General features: G+C 37.1%; 1 protein-coding gene across 2 annotated transcripts in view; it reads left to right on the top strand.

Annotated features, from left to right (window-relative positions):
- Positions 1–8,813: 8,813 nt before the first annotated feature.
- Positions 8,814–25,341, top strand: part of DHX40 (DEAH-box helicase 40) — a 46,672-nt gene continuing 30,144 nt past the window's right edge. Inside the window, exons 1-10 of one of the 2 annotated variants that reach the window (XM_059148411.1) lie at positions 8,862–9,001; positions 9,333–9,468; positions 9,851–10,018; positions 11,084–11,229; positions 13,073–13,192; positions 13,387–13,614; positions 13,822–13,888; positions 14,835–14,966; positions 22,993–23,092; positions 25,146–25,232. In XM_059148411.1, the coding sequence (XP_059004394.1) occupies positions 9,351–9,468; positions 9,851–10,018; positions 11,084–11,229; positions 13,073–13,192; positions 13,387–13,614; positions 13,822–13,888; positions 14,835–14,966; positions 22,993–23,092; positions 25,146–25,232 (1,166 nt within the window). In that variant the 5' untranslated portion in view covers positions 8,862–9,001; positions 9,333–9,350. Of the gene's footprint in view, positions 9,002–9,332; positions 9,469–9,850; positions 10,019–11,083; positions 11,230–13,072; positions 13,193–13,386; positions 13,615–13,821; positions 13,889–14,834; positions 14,967–22,992; positions 23,093–25,145; positions 25,233–25,341 lie in introns of both variants that reach the window. The other variant, XM_059148412.1, reaches the window with a different exon arrangement.

Consider the following 25,341-nt stretch of genomic DNA (forward strand, 5'->3'; position numbering starts at 1 on the left):
GACTGGACCACTCAGATTTAATTCACCAGCTTGCTGAAAGTCCCGTGTAGTGAAAAGATGAATTTTCTAATTTACAATTGAATGAAGAAGGATAGCTAGCTTAATGTAAAGTAAAAACTATGTTTAAGTCTTAGAAATATCGACTACAAGTCAGCATTTTAGTAATCCTTAGATTACCAAATTATATTTGTTTCCTTAGTCTAGATTATGTCTCTTTTGTGTGTGTATTTACTCTGTGATGAGATTTGTAAACGTAGTGGCACTGGATAAGTCTTGGCAGTATTTTGTAAGAAGTGGGTTTAATTTTTCTTAGATAAATTTTTATGCACTAGATGGAAAAGCACTGAAAATGAAATTTTGGATAAAAGCCTACTGTTGCTGCAAATATCCACATTTAATATGTAGGAATAAAGCTAGTGACACATTTCAGAAGGGGACCACACACAATTGGCAGAAAGAACAATGGCCTAGAGATTTGGAAAGCTGTATCCCGGACTTTGCTCTGCTTCTTTCTAGTTGTATGACCTTGGGAAACTCACTGAAGATCTTTGAGTCTGTTTCCCCATCTCTAAAAAAAGGGGGGGCTGGAGTTTAAAATTCCATAATTCTAGACAGTGCAGAGATAGATCGTGTCATTTGAAAATGCCTTAAAATCCTATCACTGCCAAATAAAATAAAATAAGAGGCAGAGAAACCCTGACACAAATTGTTCTTTTTAAAATAGAGTGTAATATTTGGAAAATAAAGGGTGCCTGGGTGGCTCAGTTGGGTGTCTGCCTTTGGCTCAGGTCATGATCTCAGAGGCCTGGGATCAAACCCTGCATTGGTGGGGGAGGGTCCCTGCTCAGCAGGAAGCCTGCTTCTCCCTGCCCCCCTCGCCTCCCCCACAACCCCAACAGATAGTGGCTGGCTCTATCTCTATCTCTCTGGCTCTATCTGTCTCTCGAATAAATAAACCATATCTGGCTCTATCTCTCTGTCAAATAAATAAACCAAATCTTAAAAGAAGATTTTCTCTTTGGATGACATAATTAAGAAGACAAGCCATAGGCTAGGCCAAAATATTTGTAAAGCACCTACCTCATACAGGACTTGAGTCCAGAATCTATAAGTACTTCTCAAAACTAAATACTGAGAAAATAAGCAACCCTTCCCTCTCTAACGCAAGCTGACAAAAGACTTGAATAGACACTTCATCAAAGATACACGGACTACAAGTAAATACATAAAACGATCAATATCATTGCCATAGAGATATGCAGATTAAAACCATAATGACATACCACTACTACCTATTTGAATGGGTAAAACAAAACAAACAAAAAACCCGATAATACCAAGTCCTAGCAAAAGTGCTGGGTAACTGGAATTCTCATACATGGCTGGTAAAAGCAATGCTTGGGTCCCTTTGAAAAAACAGTTTTGCAGTTTCTTATAAACCTTCATTTATCTATCATTTAACCCAGCAATTCTACTTCTAGGTATATACCCAAGAGAGATGAAAATGTATAGTCACTCAAAAACCTGTATATCAATGTTTGTAGTGACTTTCTGCATGATCACCGAAAACTGGAAACCACATAAATGTCCTTAACTAATGAGTTGATAAACAAATTGTGGAATACTACTCAGACAAAAAGGATTGAACTATTGATATATATTACAACTTATTTAATTCTAGATGAAACTCAAGGTAATTATGCTGAATGAAAGAAAAAGCCAGACTTAAAAAGAATATATATTATATGAGTCCATTCAAATGAAATTTTGGAAGAAGCAAAACAATAGAGACAGAAAACAAGTCAGTGGTTTCCAGGGCCTAGAGGTGAAGAAGGAGGCTGACCCCAAAGGAGCACAAGGATATTTGTCAAAATGATGGAATGTTTTATATCTTTATGAAAGCAGTGGTTACAAACCATATGAACTTGTCAAAATTCATAAAACTCTCAACTATACACTAAAAAAAAAAGGATGAGTTTTATAATTTGGAAATTATGCCTCAGTAAACCTAACTACTCTCAAAAGATTTATAAACAATGTTGATCACAGATTTTAATGTTAATACTTAAAAGTGTAAGCTCTTTTTAGGGGCACCTCACTGGCTCAGTTGGAGGAGTGTGTGAATTTGATCTCAGGGTCATGAGTTTGAGGCCCACTTTGGGTGAGAGATTACTTAAAATAAATAAACTTAAACAAGTATAATCTCTTTTTTCCTATTTTTTCAAATGAAAAAGTTGTACCATAACTGAGAAATAAATAAGGAAAATAAAATATTAAAGTATAAAATATCTAAGTATCTAAATTAAAAATTAAGGTATCTAAAATATATGGCCTTAAAGTAAGTAATACTAGGGGTGCCTGGCTGGCTCAGTTGGAGGTGCATATGACCCTTGATGTTGGGGTTTTGAGTTCAAGCCCCACAATGGTTGTAGAGATTATTTAAAAAGAGTCTTAAAAGTATCTAAATATATACAGATTTTAATATGATAATATAATGTTAGTAAGTAATGTTAAGATTAGTAATTTTTTTCACTTTTTGTTTTTAGACTTAAATTGTCAATGAAAAAGTTGTTTTTCAGAGAAATACTGTTTCATTTTTCTTTCAAATAATATTGATTCTAAAGTTTCAAATAAACCCAGCTTGCCACCTTCAGGCAAAGTGAAAGATTTACAGAGACTATGATTGGTGATAGAACATTAATTTTGTAGATTTCTCAATAACCCATAATTAACTATATCTTGATCACTCCATTATTAATGCCTTTGTGAGATTTCCTCTATATGGGATCTTTCCCTGGCATTTACTGGAATATTCCCAAATTTCAAATCTCAGTTCAAATGCCACTAACTCCAAGAAGCCTTCCCCTGATTATTCTAGCTAGTTTTTCCTCCTCTAAATATATTATCTCCTTGAATTCATGTAATGTCATTGAAGATAGGGATCATGTCTTACACATATTTTTATGCTTCTGTATGGCTATTAAAAAGGATACCTATAAGAGTTGTGCATTCTGATATTTGTTGAATGAATACAAGAATGAATGAATATGAAGTTAGAGTAATCATTGAGCCTTCCTTTGAAAGAGGCATTATTTTACTAATACAATAATGGAATTCCACACTTTTATTCAAGATTATATGCATACGTGTAAAGCATCAATTTTCATTGACAATGATGAGAAGTGTCTCAGTCCTTACTGATTTCTCAATTGAACTATATCACTGATGAATGATTTCATGACTGCGTGGTGAGAGGCTCTGTGATACTAACTCAGATCTTAGTATCTGGACACCAGAAGCATGAGATTTAAAAGATAAGGAAGTGTGATGATTTCTCTTATTATTATTATTATTTTTAAAAATATTTTTCTTATTTATTTATTAGAGAAAGAGAGAGAGGGAGAGAGAGCATGATATGAGAGAGGTCAGTGAGAGAAGCAGACTCCCTGCCGGGCAGGGGGCCCAATATGGGATTCGATCCAGGGACTCCAGGATCATGACCTGAGCTGAAGGCAGTTGCCCAACAAACTGAGCCACCCAGTCACCCTCTCTTATTATTTTTTTGATATAAGATGGACTTAGACCTCTATTTCTTTTTTTTTTTTTAATGTATTCACTTGAGAGAGAGAGAGAAAGAGGAAGCATGAGTGGGAGAGTGGCAAAGGACAGAGAGAGAGGGACAAGCAGACTCCCTGCTGAGTAGGGAGACTTGATCTCAGGACCTGGAGATCTGATCTGAGCCATAGCAGGCATTTAACGGAGATGCCCCTTCCCACCCGACCCCACCCACCTTTTTAAAAGATTTTGTTCATTTACAACAGAGAAAGAGAGAGGAGAGAGAGACTATGCACGTACGAGCAGGGGGAGGGGCAGAGGGAGAAGCAGACTCCCCGCTGAGCAGGTGAGAAGTGTGATGATTTCTTTTACCTTGGACTGAAAGGTGGATACTTCTCTAAGTTCTATTACATGTCCATTTATTATTTTCCTCCAAATCTCCAAATTTCTAACATCTTACAGGCATATTAATAGAATATATAACAGTGGTATTGGGTCTACCAGCACATCACTCAGAAAAATTCCCAATTGTTTCTGTCTAGCTCTACCTAGTTTAGGGAGTGAGGTTCTTCATACTTCCTTCCTTCCAGGATGTACAATGTATCAAGACTGTTAAACAACAAACTGGTAATAGGTTTTGGTTGTTTTCTTTCTTTCTTTCCTTTTTTTTTTTTTTTTTTTTTTTTTGTGGTGCCCCTCAATTACATTTATTCATGCCACAAAGGAAAAAACGTGGGGTGCCTGGGTAGCACAGTGGGTTAAGGCCTCTGCCTTTGGCCCATGTCATGACTCAGGGTCCTGGGATCGAGCCCCATTTCGGGTTCTCTGCTTGGTGGGGAGCCTGCTTCCTCCTCTCTCTCTGCCTGCCTCTCTACTTACTTGTGATCTCTCTTTCAAATAAATAAATAAAATCTTAAAACAAACAAACAAAGGAAGCAACGTGTCTACAAGTGTAAGTCTTCCCATCTAACAGAGCTTGCTGAGATTTACAGCCAGACTGAGGTTCCATCTGATGTGTACTCCAAGTAAAGCTGGTTAATGACCAGGTGTAGGTGTAGGACTCAAAGCTTTCAAAACTTTACTTCTCTTATCAGCAATCCTGATTTTACAAATGATGAAGCCCGTCAACCCCATTCCTACCCAAATCTTGTAAACCTGGGTATACTAGGGACTCATTGGGATGCAAACATTTTTAACAAGGCTTTTTTAACACAAGACCCCTGGCTAACTCCCCCATGGCCAACAACTTGGAAAGGTCACTTTGACTTATTTACTTTAAGGATTGATATTTTATTTATTTAATTATTTGAGAGAGGGCATGCATGTACACGTGGGGGGGGAGGGGCAAAGGGAAAGGGCCAAGCAGACTCCGTGCTAAGCAGGGAGACTGAAACAGAGCTAGATCTGAGATCTCAGGACCCCAAGATCATGACCTGAGCCAAAGGTACATGCTTTACTTAACCAACTGAGCCACCCTCACCTTCGTTTATTTTTAAAGGAGGAGGGTTCCACGTTTGAGGATGGTTCATCTTCCTGAATTCCTTCCTTAAGAATTTTCAAGCCGTGGGACGCCTGGGTGGCTCAGTTGGTTAAGCAGCTGCCTTCGGCTCAGGTCATGATCCCAGCGTCCTGGGATCGAGTCCCACATCAGGCTCCTTGCTCAGCAGGGAGCCTGCTTCTCCCTCTGCCTCTGCCTGCCATTCTGTCTGTCTGTGCTCGCTCTCTCCTCCTCTCTCTCTCTCTCTGATAAATAAATAAAATCTTTGAAAAAAAAAAAAAGAATTTTCAAGCCTTTTTCTCTTGCCCACTTTGAGGTCTCTATTCCTTCTATTATTCCTCCTTCCTCTTTACATTCTTCCTTCTCCCTTCTCTCTTTGTAGATCCAGTACTCACAGTCTTGAGAGAAAAACATAATATTTCTTCATGCACAGGAGGCTCTGGTCTTGGCCCTTAGGTCAGCAGTGTCTTTGGATCTCTGTTTCTGCTCTGGTGAGGGCTGGAGAGGAAGAAAGGCCCTTGGTTTACAAGCAAGATAGAAATAGGTAAGGTAAATACAGAGAATCAATCAGATTCATATTCTGAGATACAAATATGCCACAAATGCTGATTTATAATGCTGCCTTACCCCAAAGTTTTTGCTGTCTCTTCCAACCCTGTGTCCTTTCTCAAAATGTGAACTTTTCTTCCATCGGTACCTCTGTGTTTCAACTCTCACAAACACACTTTCTGATTCTACCTCAATGATTTCATGACCATGTCTCTTTAAAATTATCATACATACACTGTAGCAGTGGCATCTTGTTCTGGCTATTCTTTTCTTTCCCTTCTATTTAACTTAGTTCATTCTAACCAAACATCTCCAAATACATTACACATATTTTCAATTTGCTCTCTAATTCTCTTCTCACTCACTTGCAATCTGGCTTCTTTCTGCCTTTCTTTACCACGACAAATATTGGTTTGGTCAAATTCACGAATTTAAAAAAAAGTGCATGTGCTTTGACACTACTGCTCATTCTCTTTCTGTAACTTCCTGTTATGATTAGCTTTCTACATCACCACTTGTCTGGTGTTTATAACTTTCTGGGTTTTATTGTATTAATATGTTTGATAATTTTTCTTATGCTCCGTCAATTTAAGTTGTAACATTGGTTCTATAGTCTTTCTTTCCTGAAGATGATTTTAAAATTCTATTCCATTTTTGTAAATCTCTAATATTGAGCCTCCTTCCTGTCTTTTGGAGGATCAGAAACAAATTGCTTGGATTCAAGAACATTTTGAAAGGCTATCTGTGAAATAGCAGCAATCTGTACTTTTCACACTTCTTTAAATATCACTTCTTTCAGGTTTTTCTTGTGACCCAAAAATAACAGGAAATTGATTCAATGTTGCCACACCGCTAAAATTTCTTCTTAGAGTCAACGCATTCCCCTCCCCTATTTTTACTGTCTATTTGTTATCTTCTTCGCCATTGTAATTTGTAAACTCACTGGGCAGAAAATAATTGTGGATCTTTTAATTTGGAGTAGCCTGGAGTACATGGCTATTAATGGTAACATGTTTTGAATGTCCTGGTTTTAAAATCAACAATGTTAAACAACATTTGAGCTTTTGCCTTTTACTTTTCCTCATTCTCGGTTTGAGTTTTTTTTCCTGGATACTCTCATTAGGTGATTCTTAATCAAGAATGGAGCCATTCTACAATAGGTGACTTGCAAATATTGAAAGAAGATATATTAGGCACCACGTTATAGATAATTTAGATAATTCCATCTCCCGTTATAGTATAGTGGTTGTTCATGTGGCAAATCCTGGTCCTATTGCTTGTTTTGTTGTCTTGAGTGAATTTGTGAGCCTTGATTCTCTCATGTGAAAATTAGGTGTAATAATAACCTACCTCTCTGAGTTTTTGTGAGGAATAAATGAAAAAATTCATATTAGATGTTTGCATATTAAGTGCTCAATAAACGTTAACTAATTGGTCTGAAATTATTCTATTCATTTTCTTATAAAGTGACCTCAATAGAACTACCACGTACCAAATAACTTGCTGGGTACTTACCAATATTATGCCATACTACAAATATTTTTTGGTTTTTTATTTTTTTGGTTTGCTTTTCTGATTTGTAATATTTCAAATTTCTAACAGAATCCAGAAGGTTGGGAGACTCCTTTAATGGATGAGAGAAATCTGAGATGTATTCCTATTGCCAGGTTTATTCCTGTAGCCCCCAGGTTTTGGAGATAAAGAGCTGTTAGCTTCATTTCATTTGGTATCATTCAAAACCCAACAAACTTGGATTTTAGGAGATGCTAATCAGTCCCACATAAAATCAATTGATACTTTTTAAAATTTTTAAAAGATTTTATTTATTTATTTGTCAAAGACAGAGATCACAAGTAGGCAGAGAGGTAGGCAGATTGAGAGGGGGAAGCAGGCTCCCCGCTGAGCAGGAAGCACGATGCAGGACTCGATTCCAGGACCCTGAGATCATGACCAGAGCTGAAGGCAGAGGCCCAATCCATTGAGCCACCCAGGCGCACTGATACCTTTTTTTAAAAATTTTTTTTTAAGATTTCACTCATTTATTACTTGACAGAAATCACAAATAGGCAGAGAGACAGGCCCAGAGAGAGGGGGAAGCAGGCTCTCCGCTGAGCAGAGAGCCCAATGAGGGGCTCGATCCCAGGACCTTGAGATGATGACCAGAGCAGAAGGCAGAGGCCCAACCCACTGAGCCACCTAGGTGCCCCCAGTTGGTACATTTTTAATGAGCCCAGAAAAATCTTGGGAGTCCAATGACATCTTTTAAGTGGGGTTGGATAGGAGCATGCTGGACTTTAATTAATGGTGAAGGGACAACTTTGAGTTGTCTCCTTTGGCACTAAGTGTTGGTTAATTCTAATAGCACGGTTGGTTGAAAAGACCAAGAAACAATCTTCTAGCATTGATTTTGTTACAGTTGACATTATATACAAGATTGGAAGGTTCTACAATAAGATCTGTCCCCTCAAAGTACCTTTTCTGAAAAAGCCGCCCCACCTCTGACTGTTGCATATTTAACTTTTCTGCTGCAGTGGTTTCCAAGAAATCCATATCCATCAAGTGAGCTTGATTCCTCTGAAGATCAATAATTCACTCACCGTCCAGAAAATTCAACAAGTATTGATGGCCCATTCAGAGTCACATTGCAGGGCTGAGTGCACCGTGGTTTTCTAAAGTCCCTGCTCTAGCTGGGGCAAAGGGGAATAAAATAAATTGAAATGCAGGGCCCTATGGAGGAAATGAAGAGCTGTGGGAAGTAAGCTTTGGGCACTACCTAACTAGAAGTTCAGCTCTGCAACTCAGTAGCTCTGAAATGAACAGGTCATTTCAGAATGAGCAAGGTGAGAATGTTTTGTGGAACGATGCACTCCAGGAAAGTTCCAGCTCCCGGCGAAGGGTCACATCACGTTAGGTGTGTGAGGGCAGAACGGGGTTACCGTGACCAGAGCTGAGACGAGGAGTGTGACCTGACTCTTCCGCGCACAAGGTAAGTAGGAAGGGATCCTTCTGGACCTTGGGCATGGCGTCAACGTCCTAGGCGCAGCGCATACCTGTGAAGGTAGGAAACCCTCGGGGCTGGGCCCTCGGCTGGTGGCCTTGCAGAGCCGCGCCGGTGGTGAAAGCTTTCCGGCGGCCGCGCGCCACGTCACCTAACAGCTCCCCCTCCCCTTGTTCCAAGTCGCACGCGCGGAAGTAAACACCTAGACGTCATCAGGGCGCGTCTTCGCCTTTCCCCTCCCATCTCCCCTGATCGGTGGACGTGCTCACCTCCGCTCCGGGCCAGGTCTATGTCCCGGTTTCCCGCCGTCGCGGGCAGGGCGCCAAGGCGGCAGGAGGAGGGTGAGCGGTCAATAGACCTTCAGGAAGAGCGGCCTCCGGCTGTTTCCATCGCTGATAGAGGTGCGGTCCGCGGGACGCTGCGGAGGCCAGCGGGAGTTTCGGCATGGGGGTTTTGGGGGGATAAAAGTCCGCCTTTGGCGTGCAGAGAAAAGTGAAGAGGAGACCGCAGCGTTCTCCTAGCCTTCCAAGCCGGAGGCGAACTTTGTGTCCAATGAGCACTTTGGTATAGAGGGGGGCGGTCCCAGATCCAAGTTGGGTGAAGACCTTGCTGGGGGACAAAAAGTGAACCCCAACGCCTAGACGCGTTCTTTTCTTAAGGAGGCTCATAAAGCCTTTGTTCTCTATCCATCCACCCCCCCCCCCGCCCCCCCGCCACTCGTCGGGCCGCCAGCCTGCCTTTGGGTACGTTATGAAGGGAGCCAGTTTCCAGGAGCCAGTTTCCATGGTTACCCACCACTTGGCCTTCTGGGATATCAGTCACTCTGAACGGGGACCTAACTTGAACCATGAATCAGAAGCAAACACAGGTGGCTTTTTTTTTTTTTTTTTTTTAATTCAGCTGAGAGTTTCCTGCTGTGTTCTAGCTTTTGGTCTATTGTTTAATAAAATTGGGTTTTGTGCTTCTCTGCAGGTATGCTTGCATATACATTGCCTTGTGCTAGGCTTACTTCCTCAAGTACTCTGAATCGCATTAGCAAATGCTCATGTTGTTAGATTTTACCAAAAAGTTGTTCTGGGCTTGTGAACCTTCACATACAAATTGGACATAGATGATTTATCTGAGAAGTAATGGACTGATCTCTTCCAGTCCTAAAATTCTATTGTCTTTTTCTGTTCAGTGTTGGGAAATTGAGTCAGAGATAGCTTGACAGTCCTTTTAATTGCAAAATTGTTTCTCTGTTATTACAGAAGAGAAAGGATGCACATCACAGGAAGGAGGAACTACTCCAACTTTTCCTATTCAAAAACAAAGAAAAAAGCTTATTCAAGCTGTGAGGGACAATTCGTTCCTTATTGTTACTGGAAATACAGGAAGTGGTAAAACAACTCAACTCCCCAAATATCTGTATGAAGCAGGTAATTTTATTCTGGGATAATATTGGGAGTATTTAAAAATAGATCCTCTTAAAAGCTAATAGGACTTCTGTATTGCACAGATATCCACCATTTGTTCTACAGTCCCATTTCTTCTCTTGGTACATCCCTTCTACATCTTCCCTGCTTTTTTATGGTCTTATTTCATGTTCAGGAGTTGACTCAGATAACAATTTTTCCATTTTTAATTACCATAATCTTAATTATAGGTAGATATTCTTTGCTATAGAATGAGGTTGACTGGCAGTAGACTGTTAACCATTGGGTTTTGACATAATTTACAGGAATATGGTGATACCTCTTGCTGACATTAGTATTTCTTGGTTCTTTTTCCAAGTATTATCAGGTAAATATTTATTCCCTGACTCCATAACCCAAGTCAGCTAACAGATTATCCCTAAAGTGTCTTTTCCTTCTGTATGTATCCCTAAAGTGTCTTTTCCTTCTTATGGTGTCTTCTGTATGTATCCCTAAAGTGTCTTTTCCTTCTTATGGTATCATAAGGTTGGTATAGAGCAAAATTATACTGAATGTTATTTATTTAAAAAATAAAAATTTCTTAGCTGATACTCAGTCTCATGCATCGGATCTAATGTGCCATTTATTAAGACATACCACTATTTTATATACTATTGATAAAGGAAAAAAATACCATCAACTGTAAGACACATCTTACAGAGACTAAAGTGGTAAAAAATGGATCTGTGAAAGGTGGTATATTTAAACTTTGGGGGGGAAAGTAAATCCTTAGGAAGTCTATGAAATTTTATGGATTTCTAGGAATTAAACATTTTGACTTACTCTTTCAAGTAACTCTTTATACTGAAATTGCGAGGAAAACCTAATTAAAACATGTATATTTTGAGTGGAAAATACGTATTCTTGTTTTTTATTACCACTTAAATTTCCATGGTCATGTCGTTAATTTGGAGAGTTTTCTTTTGCAAACACTTGGAATAGTTTTTGTTGATTGGTCTGAAAGAATTTGGCTCCAATTGGAAGCAATTGTTAATAATTTTGTGGTTTTTTTTCCTCTGGTTTTGGTAGGGTTTTCACAACATGGTATGATTGGTGTGACTCAACCACGAAAAGTAGCTGCTATATCAGTTGCTCAGAGGGTTGCTGAAGAAATGAAATGCACTTTGGGATCCAAAGTAGGGTACCAAGTTCGTTTTGATGATTGCAGCTCTAAGGTACAAAAGTTTTATTGCTGTTCAAGTCCTGTAAACTCATAGAAAGATTGGGGAAAGTTATGATAGATTTTAACTTCAAATTTGCATTTATATTTTAAAGAAACAAAGCCCCAGATTAGGATTAATTTTTGTTTTTCATTGTGAAATGATTTAGCTTGGAAGTGTTTAATAGTTACTACTTTCTCCCTTCTCAATTAGTTTATAAGTGATAGTTATTAAGGATTCTTTTGTGTTTTTTAGCTGTAAGACTCCTGGACCTGTAACTTATATTTGTAATATTTAAAACAATCTTTCATTATGCTAAAATATATATACCGTAAAATTGACCATTTCAACCATTTTTAGGTGTTACATTTCATTGGCATGAAATACAGTTAGAGTGTTGTATATTCATCAACACTGTATTTTCAGAATGTTGTATCATCTCAAACAGAAACTATATCTACTAAACATTAACTCCCCCATTCCCTCCTCCCTCCAGCCTGCAGTAACTTCTGTTCTATTTTCTGACTTTACAAATTTGCCTTTTCTGTGTGCCTGGGCGACTCAGTCATTAAGTGTCTGCCTTTTGCTCAGGTCCTGGGATAGAGCCCCACATTGGGCTCTCTGCTGGGAAGGAAGCCTGCTTCTCCCTCTCCCATTCCCCCTGCTTGTGTTCCCTCTCTCGCTCTGTCTCCCTCTGTCAAATCAATAAATAAAATCTTTTTAAAAAAACCAACCAAACAAATTTGCCTTTCCTAAGTACCTCAAATAAGTTGAATCGTACAATATTTGATCCTATGTGTCTGGATTGGTTCATTTAGCATGATGTTTTCAAGGTTCATCCATATTACATATTTGTATTCCTGAAGTCAGTTGAAAATAGACAACTCAGCAAAGTCAGTAAGCAAATATTTATTGAGTATCTTCTGTATTCAGGGCACCAAAAAGTTTAGAATTGTTTTCTTTTTAATAGTTAATGGTTATAATTTATATTCCTTCCGGATTTTTTAATCCTATTCCAAATACAGAACAATCCCTAATTAAATATTGTCCCTAATAGGAATGGCCATCAATTATAGCACATAGTTACTCCCCAAAATACTATGTTTGCATTCCTAGTGGTTACTGCTGGGGAGTTTTTCTTTTTTCTTCCTTTGTTTTCTGTGTGTACTGTTACTAACTTTTAGCTTTTGGACCTTATTCTCACCTTGTTTTAATGTGAGGCAATAGACACAATTTTTTTTAAAGATTTTATTTATTATTTATTTGTCAGGGGAAGAGAGAGCTCACAAACAGGGGGAACAGCCGGCAGAAGGAGAAGCAGGCTCCCTACTGAGCAAGGAGCCCCATGTGGGCTTTGATCCCATGACCTCGCAGACTTTTAGCTAACTAAGCCACCCAGGCATCCCTGACAGACACAACTTTTAAATTAAGCAAATAGGGAAGAAGAGAGCGATAGGAAATTGTGCACCTAACTATTTCCTCTGCCTTTTCTGCTGAGTCCTCTAAAACAGTGACTGAGACAGGGAGATGGATCCCATTTCATTGTTTCTCACAACTTGCTCATGGGAATGCTCTGCATTATCTTACACTTTATCCAGACTACTTTATATCTCATTATCCTGTTCTATTTCTTTATCCTGGAACATCCACCTTAGTTCCCTATCTCTGTATAGATCTCAAGTTTTATAATTTATCATCCTTGTTATTAGACTAATTTGTGTACTTTTTTATTTAGTCAGATTAGGTGAATCACTTAATGTCTGCACATTTTGGGGGGGAATTTAGTCTGCGAAGCAGGGGTCAATTTCTGTAACACTATATATATATAAGTTGATTCACTCTGCTGTTTGAACATTAGGAAACCGCAATCAAATATATGACCGATGGATGTTTACTGAAACATATTCTGGGAGATCCAAATCTTACCAAGTTCAGTGTCATCATTTTAGATGAAGCCCATGAGAGAACTCTAACTACAGTGAGTATTTTTGTATGCTGGTTGTTACTAGTTTACTTATTTGGGGTAGCTTTTACCCTGTAGAGAATTTCCTGGTCTTACTTACATTTTAATCTATTGAAATAAGAATTCTTTAGTTGGGAAAGTAAAATATTTAAAATAAATTGGTTGGTAGGTATACTTGTCACTTATTAGAAATTTAATTTTTTTTCCAGGACATCTTGTTTGGTTTATTGAAGAAGTTATTTCAGGAGAAGTCTCCTAATAGGAAGGAACATTTGAAGGTTGTGGTGATGTCAGCAACCATGGAATTAGCCAAGCTCTCTGCATTCTTTGGAAATTGTCCAATATTTGATATACCTGGAAGGCTTTATCCAGTCAGAGAAAAATTCTGCAATTTGATTGGCCCACGGGACAGAGAAAATACTGCATATATTCAAGCGGTATTACTTGGCATCCTTTTTATATCTTTTTATATTTAGGTTCCAGTTGATTGAGTAGTTTAGTAATTCATTTGTTCCCTTATATTTTAATGGCAGCCCTTATACGTCATATAACTTTTGAGAACCAAATTTAATTTTTCTGTGGAATAAGGGGAGTGGGGGGACTGTATTTCCATCAACATGTTATGCTTGTGTTTCTTGCTTTAGATTGTGAAAGTGACCATGGATATCCATTTGAATGAAATGGCTGGAGACATCTTGGTTTTTCTGACTGGTGAGCATTCAATATCAGTTTTAAGAATTTTACTATTTATATAAGAGCAGAATGTGGCACCACAATAGACTGTCACTGTTGGGAAATCTGGGCTTTAACTCATATTGCCTTACTTTTGTATGATTATCTAAAAGTTTCAGATATTCTATTTTATATAAGATATATAAGATAATTCTATACTGCCATAAAAACTGCCAGTCTCATGAGGAAATATATGTAAAACACACTTTTTTAGTAAAAAGATATTAAATGGTAGAGTATTAATATTTTTATTAGTCTACCTTATATAGAGCTGTTACCACACTAAACAGTCCTGGATCTGAATGATTCATTTCATTATTTCAAAAAGACATCCTACAAGTTCATTTCTTCTTTGAGTGGTGGCATGGTACTGTGTTATAGCAGTACATGAGGTGTTGAAACCATGTCTCATAGGCCTTTTTTGGAAGTAAAAAAATAGAATAATTAAATCCTAAACTAGTGTGATTCTTCAATTAGCAGCATCCTACTAACAGAAATGAGTCATTTCATCGCTCACCTCCTACTCTGCCTTGTACTGATGTCAGAAGTGAGACATAGTCTCTGCCTTTTTCAGGTTACTTAAGTATTTTGAACTACCCCTGAATGCCGTATCTCTTGGACTAGATTCTTCTATATTAATGATTAACTTTACTGGGTCTTCCTCAAATACTGTGTTAACAAGATGATAAGCTTGAAGATTATAAACACTTTTATTTCCATAGAGGTTTAAATTCCTTGGGAACTGGTGTTTTATTTTTAATTCTGTTGTTGAGATTTGGTTCAATTTAGGAGTTTATCTTCTTTAGATCAAATGAGATTTAAAGTAGCTATTGTGCAAAAATAATTTTAATCTAGAAGGCTTATCTTTTTTCATTCTTAAATTAATTTTGCTGTTGCTGACGTTATTTTCCCTCCCTCATTTCAGGTCAGTTTGAAATTGAAAAAAGTTGTGAGTTACTTTTTCAGATGGCAGAGTCTGTTGATTATGATTATGATGTTCAAGATACAACTCTGGATGGTTTGTTAATATTGCCATGTTATGGATCTATGACAACAGGTAAGACCTCACTAGAATAGAAAATTTGACTAATTTTTAAAAAATTATTGAATAATCTCATATGTACAGAGTAGTGTATTTAAAGTGTGAGGTCAATTAATTTTAGAAACAACTAATTTTTTTTAAAGATTTTATTTATTTGTTTGACAGAGAGAGATCACAAATAGGCAGAGAGGCAGGCAGAGAGAGGAGGAAGCAGGCTCCCTGCTGAGCAGAGAGCCCAATGTGGGGCTCGATCCTAGGACCCTGAGATCATGACCTGAGCCAAAGACAGAGGCCCAACCCACTGAGCCACCCAGGCACCCCACAAACAACTAATTTTTATAACTAACACCCAAATTATGAAGTAAAACTTTAAGGGAACCAACATTCCTTGAGAGAAGTGATTTTTTTTTTTTCCTCCAAATCTTTTCATATTCACTTTTTTAGGAGCCTTGGACACTTGCCCACACACACCTTGATATTGTTTAAGAGTGGGCTCTGTCCTCTCAGCAGAACAGAGATAGTGTTGGTAGTTTTTTGAAATTAGTACTATAATTTCTTGATAGTAGTACCATAAGTCAAACCTAATTTCGTATTGCCAGAGAATTTCTAGAAATCGTATATATCCAGGTACATCTGAGACAACACAGTGGATTATTTTTTGAAGTAGCACACAGTCTCCTTTACAAGAATGATGCCATTCTTTTGTACTTTCAAACAGCAAATGCAAACTTATTCTAATGTTTGTTCATAATGTTGAATTAGGTTTAGAATTTGTTTAGTAAAATTACTTTATTACGGAATTTGATATGTAAATTAAAGGGGATTTATTTAGAGTTTGATTGTGGTTAGCATTTAATGTAGTGTAAAAAGCATTTGAATGTTTTTATATTTTATTGTTGTTTTTGTTGAGTAGGTGGTTGTTAATCTTGTGTTAACAAAAAAAGTTTACGAATATGTGTTTTGGTAAATAACCATAGACCTTGTGCTATTTTAGAAATCTCTTTTGTGATGATATTAGGCCTCGCCCTCCATATGGATATCTATTTTTAGGTTTTTGTATTTTTAAGGGAATTTTTAGGGTCATTATTAGATATTTAAAGTTCTCATTGTTCTCTGGAGATTTGATCTGTTGGCTCCCTTAAAAGTTACTTTGTTGGGCGCCTGGGTGGCTCAGTTGGTTGGGCGACTGCCTTCGGCTCAGGTCATGATCCCAGAGTCGCGGGATCGAGTCCCGCATCGGGCTCCCAGCTCCATGGGGAGTCTGCTTGTCCCTCTGACCTTCTCCCCTCTCATGCTCACTCTCTTTCTCAAATAAATAAATAAAAATCTTTTTTTTAAATTAATTTATTTATTTTAAGATTTTATTTCTTTATCAGAGAGAGTGGGCGAGAGAGTAAGCACAGGCAGACAGAATGGCAGGCAGAGGCAGAGGGAGAAGCAGGCTCCCGGCCGAGCAAGGAGCCCGATGTGGGACTCGATCCCAGGACGCTGGGACCATGACCTGAGCCAAAGGCAGCTGCTTAACCAACTGAGCCACCCAGGCGTCCCAATAAATAAAAATCTTAAAAAAAAAAAAAAGTTACTTTGTTTACTGCTGAGGTAATTCAAAACTCATTACGGTTGTTTTGTTTTTGACCATTAACAATATAAATGTATTTTTCTATGTAAGTAATTTTATTCTTTCCTTTATTATTGTCACAATGAAAATAACCTGCTGAGTCTGCTATTGTGTCGTTTAATGGCCTGAAAAACAGTTTTTATACTATTAAAGGTTGCAAATGATCTCCTCTTTCTCATATCTCATAGTTTTTTTTTTTTCATTAGTATGTATTTTGATTTTGTGATAATAATGCCTCCTTGAAATTCTGTCATCTGGGGTAATATTTAATTATCTGGTTCTCCTGACCACCCTTTCTCTAAGTGTGCTGCCCTCCCACCTTTCCCAGACTTTTTTCCTCTCTAATGTGACTATTTTTAAAGGTTTTATCCTTAGCTTTCTGTTTTCCTAGAATTCTCTGTTTCGGAGAGGTTGACTTATCTCTAGTTAAGTCTCACTCCTGCATTCTAGAACTCATGGATCTCCTCACAGGGCTTTCTAGTCTGTGCGTCATATCATCCTAGATCATTTAGTCCAAATAAGTGATAACTCCTACAGGTAGTTATTTTTTGTTTTTGTTTTTTTGTGTGTGTGTTTTGTTTGTTGTTTGTTTGCTTTTGTCTTGTCCAAATCATTCATTCATTCTTTTTCATTTTTCAATGTCATTGTTAGAGTTGGGATCCTCAATTTGCTTTCCTGAGTTGTTAACATAACCTGCTAACTAACCTGTTTTCCCTGATGTAATTTACCATCCTACCTGCAGTGGTAAGCATCATCTTTCAAAAGCACGGATCTGATTGTGTCAGTTTCCTGTTGGGTATCTCAGCCATTCCCTGTTACCAGCTGAATTAAAATGCTAACTTAATAACTTGGCATTCATTATTCTTCCAGTGTGATCTCAGCCTGCTTTCACCCTTAATTCCCAGTGTATGAGATTTTTTGTGTTGGCGTATATGTGAGAATGGTAAAGATGTAGAGCTGGCTGTCAGTAGAGGCATTACTGAGGAGGGTTTTGCTTGTTTATTTTAGTTTCCCTTTGGTTCCAAGGGTGAGCTGTTGGTGATCCATTATGAGCATAATAATATTTATGGGAGCAGTTTCTAGCAATGCAAAGAGGCATTCAAATGGAGCTGATGAGGTACTGAGTAATGGATGAAGTTGGGAGTAGCAGGTTCCTGGGATCTTGGGCTTTTTTTCTTTTTTTTTTTTTGTAAGTGTCACTAATACAATACAGCACGTACTTTCTTTATTATTGCTACTCCAGGTGGTGGGGAGAAACACTATTATAATATTATTATGTCTTAGGAACATAAAGCTTGAGCTTGGGAGTGAGGAAAGGAAAGAAGGGTTTCCTATTTGTAGCCTTTTGTGAAGAGGGCTCAAAAATGACTCAGATCTAGGTTTAGTAAATAAGTGGAGATTATGAGGTGGATATGTTGTATTTGCTTTTATTTCTGGGCTAGTCATGAGGGTGGCCGAGTATTTTAAAGGGACATCTTAAGGTGTCTCCCTAATTGACATAAAAAAAATTCTCAACTGTCAGATATGAAGATCCCTTCTATAATGCCAAGATTATATGATCCCACTCCCTGGGCTGAACTCCTAATCCGTATCCTTTGAGGTGTTTCTCTCAAGCTGAAAGTGTAGGCAGTTTTTTTTTATTCCATTTCCTTCCCCATCTTTTTTGTGACAGCATTTGATATTTCCTTAACTTGAACTCCTCCTTTCCCTTTTATTCTCTCCTCTTACTGGCTGAAATCCTGCTGTTTTGTTTCATAAGTACAACCACCTCAATGAAAACCTGATTTCCCACCTCACAACTGGCTTTGATCTCTTTATTTAAACCTCATGGTGCTTTGCTACACCTCTTGTGTCCCTTAACACATTCTACCTCGTGTTATCTTTGCCTCATCTCCTTTCTGAAATTGTGAACTACTTAAGTATTATGTGTTGAGAAGTCCTGATTAGATGTTTGTTAAACTGAGTTCCAGATTCTTCGCTTTCTGCTAGACATTCTGTTATGTCTTGTAGCAAAACACTGGCTGTGTCTAGACCTTTATTCTTGTTTCCCTCAAACTGTTTTGCTCTAGGAAACCTGGGTGGCTCAGTTGGTTAAGCAACTGCCTTTGGCTTAGGTCATGATCCTGGAGGCCCCAATATTGAGTCCTGTGTCAGGCTCCCTGCTCAGCGGGGAGTTTGCTTCTCCCTCTGACCTCTCCCCTCTGATGCTCTCTCATTCTTTCTCTCTCAAATAAATAAATAAATAAAATCATGAAACAACAACAACAACAATAAAAACCCGTTTGCTTCTGAATTTCCTCTTTTGTTCAAGATTTTGTAATTCTTCAGTTTTACTGAAATATATCTGTTACTTCATAAATAACAAATATTTGCATGGAATTTGACTATTTTAGCACTAAAAGTAATTATCTGAATTCAGTGCTTCTTAGCCTTTTTAGAGGGTGGAGTCTGAGATTCTTTATAAAAGATAATGAAAGCAATGGTTTCTTTCTCTAGAAAAATGCACATATACCTATAAATATTTTACTTAGATAATCAGACTTCTTTATTGAACAGATAGAGACTAAGTGATGTTCCTGAGGTCACATGGGAAACCTGTGTTTGGTAACTGGTTATTCAGTAGGGGGTGAAAAAATAGTACATGTGTTATAAGAATACATGAAGAAAAAGAAAGGAGCTTTACCTTGGAGTAGCGTGTATTTTAAAAGAGGAAAACTGCACATTTAGTTGATTGCATTAATCCAAAAGTAGTTTTCTTTCTTTCTTCTTCCTGCAAAACAAAGACATCTCATTTTGGCAAGTACCTAGAATTTGGCTTTGTTGGTGATAATTTCCTTAAACGTTAAGATTAAAGATGAGGGGAGAATAAGGCTAGTGAGCTTCACATAAAAACTTTTACTGTACCCTCTCCAAATGCGAAAATTTTTCCTTTGGCTTACAAAGCATACATAATTGTAAAGAATACATAGTTGTGGAGTATGTAGTTGTAAAATATAATCAGAAAAGGAAGAAACATAATTAAACTTAGAGCTCAGCAACATAGTTAAGTGATAATCACTATTAATATTCTGAGGTATATTCTAAGCTTTTTTAATGTATTTAAATGTATTTTTATTGTTTAGCTTTTTCTAACAAAAAAAATGACATTTTGTTTTATGTGTTCTTACTGTTTTTCTCTTTAGCCCTTTGTAGAAATTTCTAAAGTGTAGAAAAGTACAAACACAATTCATTTTCCATTGTGCAGAATTAACATACTCTTAGTGTCTCTGCATTTTTGCTCCAGTTTTCCTTTAAGAAAATCATTCAATTAAGGAAAAGTGATATAGTTTCATTATAAAGAATTCAAGCAGTGTCCAAAGTTAAAAAGGTAAAAATAATCGCCTCAAGTTCCTCCATTCAAAAATAACCAGATGTGTGTGTGTGTCTTTGTGTGTGTGTGTACATATAGAAGGATATGGAAGTAAATAGGTTGATTGATAGAAATACTTTATAAAAGTGAGATTATGCTGTTAGTTGCTTTTTTAAAAAGTACTTAATTTTATGTGAATTTCCTAGAAGGAATTGTTAAATGTCAAGTAACTTTCTTTACCATATGAGAATATGATATAAAAGGTTGCTTTCAAGTCTAAAAAGATGAAAAATTTTAAGACGTTGAAGTTAATCTCTTCTTTTTAGACCATGTGTGATTGGAGATCTTACCTACTGATTCTCTGATTGAAAGATAAGGACTTAAGTACTTTGACTCTTCTGTATCTTTCCATTCTGATTTTTGTTAGTTATTTTTACATTGTTTAGATGTTTATCAATATTTTTACCATGCTTTTTCCATTCTTAAGTTACTTTTGGTTAATTTTTGATTGCCTGGGTTTTGTTAACTTTTTTTTTTTTTTTTTTTTTTTTTTAAAGATTTTATTTATTTATTTGACAGGCAGAGATCACAAGTAGGCAAAGAGGCAGGCAGAGAGAGAGAGGAGGAAGCAGGCTCCCCACTGAGCAGAGAGTCCGATGCGGGGCTCGATCCCAGGACCCTGGGATCATGACCTGAGCCAAAGGCAGAGGCTTTAACCCACTGAGCCACCCAGGTGCCCCTTTTTTTTTTTTTTTTTTTAAATAGAAGGGCCATGAGTGCTGCTTTTTGTTATTACTCTTTTATGTTTGAGAATGTCTTGCTTTTGCCTTTATGCTTGAGCTGTATTGTGGCTGGGTTTTATGTTCTTGGGTCACACTTTGTTTTCCTTAGAACTTGGTAGATGTTGTCCAGTTGGCTTCTGGCATTGAATGTTGCTGTGGAGAAGTTAGAGGCCAGCCTGTTTTTTTTTTTTTTTTTCCCCTTCCTTGTGATTTGCTTTTTCTGTCTGATTGCCTGAAAAAATTATTATTCTATTTCTCTTTCCCTCTCTCTCAGAAATAGTTCTGCTTTGGAATCTCTTGGGGGGGACTTTGGGACAAGATATTCTATGAGGAAGTTTCATTGGCCTTAACATATAATATGTCATATACGTAGATCTAGGATTGTTCCTTCATTTTTAGTGTTAAGTGGTCTCTCAATATCCTTATTTCTTGGTAGACTTTGGACATCTTTTTTGCCTCTTTGCCAATCCCCCACCCTCCCCATTAATAACAGCCTGGGACCTTACTGCATTGTAATGAAAGTATTCCATTTCCTCTTTCCTTCCTGGAGAGAGAGAATGTGCTTTAGGATATAATTAACTTTTTTTTCAAACCTTTATAAACAAACAAAAAACTGGTACGTGTTGGAGCCCCTAGTGGGCTCGGTCAGGAGAGCACGCAGCTCTTGATCTCAGGGTTATGAGTTTGAGCCTCACATTGGGTTTAGAAATTACTAAAAAAAATAAATAAACCTGTATATGTACTCGGGGAATATGGTATTAAAGGGTGTGGGTGAAATGGAAATGAAATAAACGTTGAGTCTTGTCAAAACAGCAGTTTCAAGACTTTCTAATTGATTATAGTGAACAAAATGGTAAAAGAAACTGAAATTTTTCTTGAACTGAATATTTAAAATATTAGGTACTTTTAGAAATGGTTTGATTGAAAAACAGACTTGATTATAGGTAAACATGTTCAGAAAGGACATTTTTAATTTATGTAGATTTTTAGGGTAGTGTGGTAGAAAGGATGTTAGCTTACTATTTATATAATGCATTTTTAATTTATCAATTCATTGAACTCTGTTGAACACTTTCTGTGGTCCAGATATTGTTCTAGGTAGTGGGGATATGTCTTGAATAAAAGAAAATCCTTGTTTCATGGAGCTACATTATAGTAGAACAAGTAGATCATAAATAATGGATAAGCATAATTTGAACTACAAAGTAGTATAAAACTCCTTTGAACCATCTGGAAGAAGTGAGCTACTTAAGTCTAATATCTAAAAAATAATTCTTAGTCAAAGTTAACTACAAATCCTGTTTTGCCAGATACTCTGCCGTTTGTAATTTAACAATTTTCAGAATGCATCGACACTGTCCTTTATCAGCCTTCGCTTACCTTCTTTCACCCATACCATAAGCATTTCCTTGCAAGCATTCTTAACTCTCTTGCCTTATTTTGTGCTTAACCTGGCAGGAGAGCAAATCTGGCCAAATCTGTCTTACGACTTAATTTACACCCAGTCCCCTCAAGGCCTGGGAAGAGCCAGGAACCCAGAAATATTGTCTTAACTTTCATGGCTAATTCATTATTTTTAGACTTTCCTTCATGTACTTTAACCACTTCCCTGTGGTTCACAAGTTCATTTTTCTTCTTTGCAAGAGACTAGCCTAATCAAATAGAGCATCTCTTGGACCTTATTCCAAATTCCAGGAGATTGCCTCAGCTTGGGGGAGATGTTTATCTTTGGTGCCATAAACTATGGCTGGAGGAACAAGGTATAGTACAAGCATTGCTGCTGGGGTTCACTCTTCAGAATCTGTGGTTAGGGGAAATGAATGTGATGTTACTTGCATAGAGAGGTAGCCATCAGAAAGATACCCCAAAAAGTGAAAACCACTTAGCTGGTCAATCTTTAAGGTATGTGGAGGTCTTTAATTGTAGTTCATGGATGGGCTACAGTGAGTACCTGAATACCCTGAAATTGTTTGGTGTGTATGTGTGTGTGTGTATACATATGTGCCTTTAAATGGAGAAGAGGGCTACAGTTTTTAAATATTCTCAAAGGGAGCTGTGACCTACATAAAGGATTCTTCTATAGGATTTATTTTAGCAATAATCTCTGATTTAATGGATCTAGAAATGTTAGCAGTAAAAGGTGAGGCAAAGATGAGTTTTGCTATTTTGAATTCAAGATAATTAAAGAGGTGAAGGAAGCACAACTTTTAACGAAAAGAAGTTGGTTTTTCAGAAGTGGAGTTTGACAAATGCATGTTGTAAATTAACATTTTCTCTTTACATGTATTTTAGATCAACAGAGAAGAATATTTTTGCCACCTCCACCTGGAATTAGAAAATGTGTCATATCCACCAATATTTCTGCAACGTCTTTGACAATAGATGGAATTAGGTACAACTTTTAAAGTTTCTTTTAAAGCCAAGGAAGCCACTTAGCTTTGAGTTTGTTCCTCTATGTCCTCCAGTAATTTCCTTGTTAACCTACTTGTAATCACCTACTATTTTTTTTATAATTATCATTTACCATGATTAGGAAATGGAGTAGGAGGTACACATAGTGTTCCTGATTATACTTTTGAACTACTTTTATTTGGCAATTTGTAGCTTTGTCTTCCCAAATTTAAGATTATGTGTAATGCTTCATGGGTTTCATTATTCATTATTCATTAACTAGATAGCCAGAGCTGTTTTTGTATACTCATTATCAGGATATACCTAGGATAATAAGATACTCCCTTCTCATCTGGCACCTCCACTTGGTGGAGTTGTGTGTCCAAGGGTTGTACATCCAAGTGTTTAGCTGAAGGTACTGTTTCTCACTTTTCACTTTTTTGTGAAATGAACTATGCTGTGAGTCTTATTTTTTTAAAGTAATCAATGATGCCATCAAATTTTGAGTAAATTTAGTGGAGAAACACTGGGAAATTTTAAGTCTAGACTGATGGTTAATGTGAAGTTCTTTTCGTCTTTTGACCACAGCCATTTTGGATATTTATCTTTTATCCAGTATATTTTATGTCCTTAACTAAAAATCTCTCTGTTTGCCACAGGAAGGCTGGATCTGAATCTCAAAGATCCTATGTCATTCTTTTGTGTAAAATGATCACCCAGATCTAAGAAGAAGTTTAATTTCCTTTGGTTTTCTCTTTTGCTATAAAAATAATTATTTCAGTAAGGGCTTTCACTTCTTTGGAGTAAGTCTTCCTCTGTAATTTTCTGTTTCCAGCAAAGGCAAAAGTCATTAAATAATATGTTTTGGAATGTTCCCTTAGTGCATGATGGACTTACTACAATTCCTAACTTAGTTTTTTACCTGACTTGTTCTCTGTTTAGTTGACTTAAATGGTGTTGTTGAAGACTACCTTGAATTAAATTCTAAACCTGTTAGAGTGGTCTATAGGTGACTTTCAAGTTTGTTCTTTTAGAGGAGAAATTCACATAATATAAAATTAACATTTAAAAGTGAACAATTAGGGCGCCTGGGTGGCTCAGTGGGTTAAGCCACTGCCTTCGGCTCAGGTCATGATCTCAGGGTCCTGGGATCGAGTCCCGCATCGGGCTCTCTGCTCAGTGGGGAGCCTGCTTCCTCCTCTCTCTCTCTGCCTGCCTCTTTGCCTACTTGTGATCTCCCTCTGTCAAATAAATAAATAAAATCTTTAAAAAAATAAATAAATAAATAAATAAAAAAATAAAAGTGAACAATTAATATTTAGTACCTTTACAGTGTTGTACAAACACTAACACTACCTCTGCCTAGTTCTAAAACATTTTTATTACCCTAAAATAAAACCCTGTACCCTTTTAGCGGTTATTCCCTATGCCCCCCTCCATTCTAACCTTTGGGAATCACCAACCTATTTTCTGTTTTTATGGAGATTCTATTCTGAGTGTTTCGTATAAATGGTTGAACAATGTGTGACCTTTTGTGTCTGGCTTCTCTCACTTATCGTGCTGTCCAGGTTCATCCATACATCCATGGCAGCATGTATCACCACTTCATTCATTTTTGTGGCTGAATAATATTCTGTTATATGTATATACCATAATTTGTTTATCCATGTATCCCTTAATGGTTAATGGACATTTAGGTTATTTCTGCCTTTTGGCTCTTATGAATAGTGCTTCTATAAAAATATGTCTACAATTATTAGCTGAGTACTTCTTTCAGTTCTTTTGGGTATGCACTGAAGAATGTAATTTCTGGGTCATGTGATAATTCTGTGTTTAACATTTAGAGGAACCTTCAAACCTTTTGCACATTGGCTTAACCATTTTACATTTCCATTAGTAATGCACAGGGGTTCTAATTTCTTGACTTTCAAGTTTTACGTTTAATATAAAAGGCATCATATAATTGCTAGTTTGGTAGAAAAGGAGAATCCGAATTGGCTAAAAATCAACAAGTCTTATATTCTAGAAACTTAACTGGTTTTCATTCTTCTTAGATATGTGGTAGATGGTGGCTTTGTGAAGCAGTTAAATCACAATCCCAGATTAGGGTTGGACATCCTGGAGGTGGTTCCAATTTCAAAGTAAGTCTCTATGTCAAGCTTTTTTGTTCAAAGAACAGTTTATTAGGTCATTTTTAACTGGTTAGGATGTATGATGTTAACTACTTGGTACCTTTTGGGGACTTCTTTT

Source organism: Mustela lutreola, chromosome 15 (assembly GCF_030435805.1).
Source record: "Mustela lutreola isolate mMusLut2 chromosome 15, mMusLut2.pri, whole genome shotgun sequence".
Taxonomy (NCBI): Eukaryota; Metazoa; Chordata; class Mammalia; order Carnivora; family Mustelidae; genus Mustela; species Mustela lutreola.